General features: G+C 39.9%; 1 protein-coding gene across 4 annotated transcripts in view; it reads right to left on the bottom strand.

Annotated features, from left to right (window-relative positions):
• Positions 1-5,868, bottom strand: part of GEMIN8 (gem nuclear organelle associated protein 8) — a 23,428-nt gene that overhangs the window by 13,333 nt on the left and 4,227 nt on the right. For 3 of the 4 annotated variants that reach the window (XM_017888706.1, XM_017887988.1, XM_017889334.1), the window contains exons 3-4: positions 2,386-2,433; positions 1,300-1,756 (exon numbers count right to left, since the gene is read on the bottom strand). In XM_017888706.1, coding sequence (XP_017744195.1) covers positions 1,300-1,756; positions 2,386-2,400 — 472 coding nt within the window. In that variant the 5' untranslated portion in view covers positions 2,401-2,433. Of the gene's footprint in view, positions 1-1,299; positions 1,802-2,385; positions 2,434-5,868 lie in introns of those variants that run through there. The other variant, XM_017890006.1, reaches the window with a different exon arrangement.

Below are 5,868 nucleotides of genomic sequence, written 5' to 3'. Positions count from 1 at the left end.
TTTTTTTTGAGACAGGGTCTCGCTCTGTCGCCCAGGCTGGAGTACAGTGGTGTGATCATGGCTCACTGCAGCCTCAAACTCCCGGGCTCAAGCTATCCTCCCGAGTTGCTGGGACTACAGGCATGTGCCACCACACCTGGCTGGATATACTAATATCTAATATGCTTAAAGAAGTACACAGTTTAATCAAAAGAAAGGAAGTAAAAAAACCCTGAACAGGTAGTTTAGTGAAGAATCACAGACAAAGATACTAAAGGATATAATATTTTATACAAAGTCCAGTGCTCAGTTCTTGGCATCCAGTGGGGATCAATAAAAGCTAATTCATCATTAGGAAAATGCTGACAATGACAGACAGGAAAGAAACTCCCATTCCCAGGTTTCTATGCTTCTGTGTCATTAGAAAATTGTAGGTAAAATGTCGTACAATTAGGCCTCACTTAAAACAAAATTGGGACTGAATACTGGTTATAATAGGGAGAGAAGCATTTGTATCTCAGAGGTACTTAGAAATGGTCTGGTGAATTTTAATAGGAGAGCACAAAATCTGTTCTAGTTCTTTCTAGTAAGGTGGTAAGAAATTTAAAAAAGAAAATTCCTGTTTTTGACTGAAGATATAAGACCTTTATCATAATTCTCTGACCCCATGGACAGGGCCTCAACACAGAAACAACAGGAAAATTGTAAGTGCCAGGCATTTCGTTATTCTGTTTAGGTTCATGTTATTTAAGATCTGGGACCTCTAGCACCAAGGACATCTCCAAGATGTGTCCCACAGAAATGGTAAAGGTATTTTAGGAACCTAGCACTCTCAGGGACAAGTCCTGGTGTAGAGAAAGCAGTACAGGAAGTAGAGTCAGGCAGATTTGGATTGGATCCTAACAGCAAATTACTAGTTGTGTACCACGGAACAAGTCAGTTAACCTTTTTAAGGTTACTTTCGTCATATATAAAATGAGTTTAATACTCTGAGGGACTGCTGTGTAGATTAGGGCATGCACACACACAAGCATGCACACATACACGCTCCATTTGGTAGAGTGTCTAATGGTTAATAAATAGAACGATGTTAGGATAAGCTTTGCTCTAGAACAAAAAAAAGTCTTATACTAAAACAACTCCAGAAACTAACATAAGCGAGGTGCAGCATCCCCCATAGCTTTCCCAGGCTTAGGACTGGATTTGGAATATTACCTGTAGCCAATGAAGAATTATAAAATTACTTTATATATTAGAGAAAAAAAATGTAAAAGGCAGGGCAAGGAAAGGAAGCATGAAGAGACAGAGGCCTGAACTTACGTCGTTCTTCTCTGTGCCTCTCAGTCTCTGCAAAGTATTGGCGGAGCTCTTCGGTGATTTCCATATTGCTCAAGTCACATTCTACCTCTGCATCTGACTCGGTCTCCATCTCTTCCTCTTTGGACAAAGCTTGGTCTTCCCTTGTGGATGCCTGGATCCTACTGCTGTAATGTGGATGCTGCCCAGACCTTCCGAAATGTGAAGAACTGCAGGGGTAGTCCTGCCAGGCCAGATGATGGTCATAGAAGGACTGAGGATACGCAGCCTGGTTATCGTAAGAGCTTTGGGGAAGAAGTGCAGGAGGGAAGTACCATGGAAGACTGAAACAGGATTCCACGGCCTTCCTGTAGGCATTGTGATGGCTTTGCATCCAAGCCATTGCTTGATGATAATGTTGCCAGTATCTTGCATATACCGGATGAGAATACCAAGGCCTGGTAGCTTTCGATGTTGATGCCTACCAAATGAAAGAAGGTGGAGGGTGGACACCAAAGTGTTTACCCTCAAGAGAAATCTTCGAATGTTTAATCTGCTACCCAACAGGTATTTACTTAGTATTTGCTAAATACCTACTCTACATGAGGAAGCTACTGGGCCCAAAATTGTATGAGACAGGTCCAGGCCCACAATGGACACCAAGTGTATGCACACTTGCTAAGTCCATGTACATGAGGTATGCACAAGCCAATTAAAGGTATGGAGCATTATAATGTGGGGATGAAGGCTAGTGATCGTTTCTAGATGAGATGCAAGGAGAGAGAAGACTGGATGTTAATCATCTTGGCCCTCTCTACCCACTGTAATTAAATGTCTAGTGCCAACTGAGCAACGGCCTGCTAAGAACCACACTAGACTGACGAGCATGACAGACTTTAGTTTTCCCTTTCTGCCCCTAAACTAACTTGCTGGCCTGGGCCACCCCTAAATGCCTGGGGCAAGAGATGTCCAGGAATGTACCCAATAGTGCTTTTACTTTTTTATTTCTTAGGTCTTCTCCATCGTGGAATGGGAATACCAAACTTTAAAGACTAAAATTTACCTTTTTTACTTACGAGCTCAAAAAAAATTAAAAAATAAAAATCTTACCTTCGCCGCTGCCATCTCTGATTGTGGAAGTCCAAATGGATGCCGAAACTAGGAAAGAAGAATCACAGTGCAAATGTCTGATCAGTATGGCTGTGTGATATTTGTGGCTATTTTGTCCCAAGGAGCTGCCTCTTCCCAGGACCATGCCTGATTTCATATAACCTATCTATAAGACGTTGGTTCCTGGGCTATGACTTTGTGGTCTGAAAAGGAGGGATCCCCTTAGGTATGATTAAGTGAGTCAAAAGATCCTGCATGGTTCAATTACTTGTTTCCCTATAGGAAGTAAAGTCTATGAAAATGACCATATAAATATTTAGTAGTTAGTGTATATGTGTGTATATATATATGTACATATATGTGTGTGTGTATATATATGTATGTGTATATACACATACATATACACATAATATATAAAACATGAACTAAAAATTTACAGTTATTACTTTATTTACTAATCCTTAACTCATGCTAATGCTTACTTAAATTAACCCTGGGTCTTCCTGAGGCTTGAGTGGAACACATCTTTCCAAATGACCAGAAACCTCTGTTGGGTCTTGCCTTAGGTCTGGGACTTGGAGAATAAGACATCTCTCCAGCCTCAGCTGTGTCCTGGGCTTTAAGTTCCCCAAATGGGCTTTGTTTTCATTTTGATTGCAATATGTATTTCTCAGCCAGCATGTGACATCACATTCTCCTTGCCTAACCACCGTCTCTTCACAGGAGAAGAAACCACTCCATGGAGTCTCTACTGAGGCACCACATAGACTGCCCTTGGCAAATAGCATTGCTCTGCTGAGATTTACTCCTTTTCTCTCTACCCACCTGTTGTGATTTGCTGATTTGCCGCATGAAATGCCCAAAAGTAATGGCTAATCTGCAGCTGTACCTTTTTCAATCTATGTAAAATAGACTTTCAATGTTTTTTTTTCTATTCAGAGGTTCAGAGCTACACCAGAATGTACTTTTAAAAAAGTTAAACAAAAATATCCAAAAATGCATGAGAATTTAAGTTTCTGTGAGACAAAACCACTAACACAATGTAATGTTGAGCAAACAACTACTTAAGTTTTGAAACTTTGGAAATCAGATACCAAAGGAGTCTTATTTTTCCTTTTCACTTAACTATAGGGTAGAATTAAAAAATTTCCCAACTCTTAAGAAACAAACTTTACTTGTTTTATAATCTCTATCAGATGTTTTGCTATGGTTATATTAAGAACTGAGATGCTAAATCAACCACTTCTATATTTGAAGATTTAGCTGAAAGAGAATCATTCACATTCTTTTTAAATATAATAAACTTTCAAATAGGGTACTCCTAAGAGGGCTGACATAACCTTCATAAATTTATCTTAAACACAGTCCATAGTTCCTGTTCTTTGTCTTAAATTCAATACTATGTATACATGCAACAAATATAAACTGAAAAAGTTAACAAATGCAGTGTAAATTAAGTTCACATTACTTTTAATCTATAATTTTAATGTTTTAAAGGTTTAAAACATGAACAAGTACCTGAAAACCTAGCTAACTGCTATGTGCTTTACAGGCCACTGAAGAAATATGAAAGTTAATACTTAGGTGGCTTACCACTCAGAGAAGTAAAACATAAACGAAATTATGTAGAAATCAGTATGTACTTAAGAGCAAAACTGTAAGGTGCAGCCTTTAGGTGGCTAATTCACTAAAACCAGGTTTTATACTTCCTTTTTTTTGAGCCGAAGTCTTACATCGTCGCCCAGGCTGGTGTGCAGTGGGGTGATCTCGGCTCACTGCAGCCTCCACCTCCTGGGTTCAATCCATTTTCCTGCCTCAGCCTCCCGAGTAGCTGGGACTACAAGCACGTGGCACCACGCCTGGTTAATTTTTGTATTTTTAGTTGAGACGGGGTTTCACTATATTGGCCAGGCTGGTCTCAAACTCCTGACCTCGTGATCTGCCCGCCTTGGCCTCCCAAAGTGCTGGGATTATAGGCGTGAGCCACTGTGTCCAGCCCAGGTTTTATATTTCTATCACTAAAATCTGAATAATTTTCTGAGAGCCTGCAGGACATAATGACATTAACGCAAACTGCTGTGTATCTTAATCAAATTTGTTTCATAGATTAACAAGCAGCACAGGAATTAAATTAGAAAAGTCTAGGAGACATCTGCATGTGTTCAGGAAATTAAGTGTTTTGAATCTACACTTCTTTCTATGCATCATAAGGCATTTAGAACCAGGTCAACTAAAATATCAATTATTCCAAATTGGGAAGTGTGACAGCCTCAAATATGGAATAAACACCATTGAGATCAAACACTACTGTAGACAAAATCTTGTTTTTAGTTATAATTGGGAAAATCCAGTGTGGCATTAAAGGTTGTAGCACCAATATTCTGAAAATCCACCAGATGGCTAAGAGAGGCTCCATTTTGCAAAGCTGGAAGTTTAGGCATGTGGGATAAAGTAGACTACCATTTAAGGAGTTCAAGGGTAATTGATGATGTTCTCCAGGCTGCTCAAATGTCAATGGCTGTGATTTAGAGGGAGGGGCCAGACACTGTGGCTCATGCCTATAATCCCAGCACTTTGGGAGGCTGAGGTGGGTGGATCACCCGAGGTCAGGAGTTCAAGACCAGCCTGGCCAACATGGTGAAATCCCATGTCTACTAAAAATACAAAAATTAGCTGGGTCTGGTGGCGCACATCTGTAATCCCAGCTACTTGGGAGGCTGAGGCACAAGAATTGCTTGAACCTGGGAAGTGGAGGTTGCAGTGATCTGAGATCATGCTACCGCACTCCAGCCTGAGTGACAGAGAGAGACTCAGTCTGAAAAAAAAAGAAGAAGAGGGAGGAGCACTAGTTTGAGGAGAGGTAACTCTGATCCAACAAATCATCTGGTAGAAGGGCTGCTATGTTAGAAAGCCTCAGAGATCACCCAGGTACATCCTGAGCACTTATGTAAGAAAGAAGCCAAGAGAATCAGCTGAGATGACTGAAGAAAGCCAGTTCCAGCTTCTGAACTAGAGGCAGTTCAGAATAAGCCCAGAGTGCTCACTATCTACATTAATTAAATATATTAATTCATCAGCTAAGGTGCTAGACTCTTAAGACCCAGGACATTATTAAAGGATGAATTTATGTCAATGATGGAGTGCAAGCAACTCTGTAGGCAATTTTGCTTTGCTTTGATTGTGCTTTCCTCACAGTTTTGACCACTGGGATATTTGTAATCAAACTTGCTGCCATCTTCCAGCAAATTTAAAGTCCTGAGGCTGTATGTAGACTGTGCTCATCTCATTCTTGGCTTTATTATTTTCTCTCCCTAAATCCCAAAACCTACTTGTACTTGTAATATCCTTTTACATTTTAAGTCTTTTTAAGATTCCTAAAATCCTGTATTCAAATTAACCAATTTGAATAATTGATTTGAAGAATTACACATTAGTCTCTCAAAAGTCAAATAAGGCATAGAAAAACATGTCTAAAGGAATAGC

Source organism: Rhinopithecus bieti, unplaced genomic scaffold (genome assembly GCF_001698545.2).
Source record: "Rhinopithecus bieti isolate Rb0 unplaced genomic scaffold, ASM169854v2 scaffold_62, whole genome shotgun sequence".
In the NCBI taxonomy this organism is placed as follows: domain Eukaryota; kingdom Metazoa; phylum Chordata; class Mammalia; order Primates; family Cercopithecidae; genus Rhinopithecus; species Rhinopithecus bieti.
The sequence above is the reverse complement of the archived record's forward strand: the minus strand, read 5'-3'. Positions and strand labels throughout refer to the sequence as shown.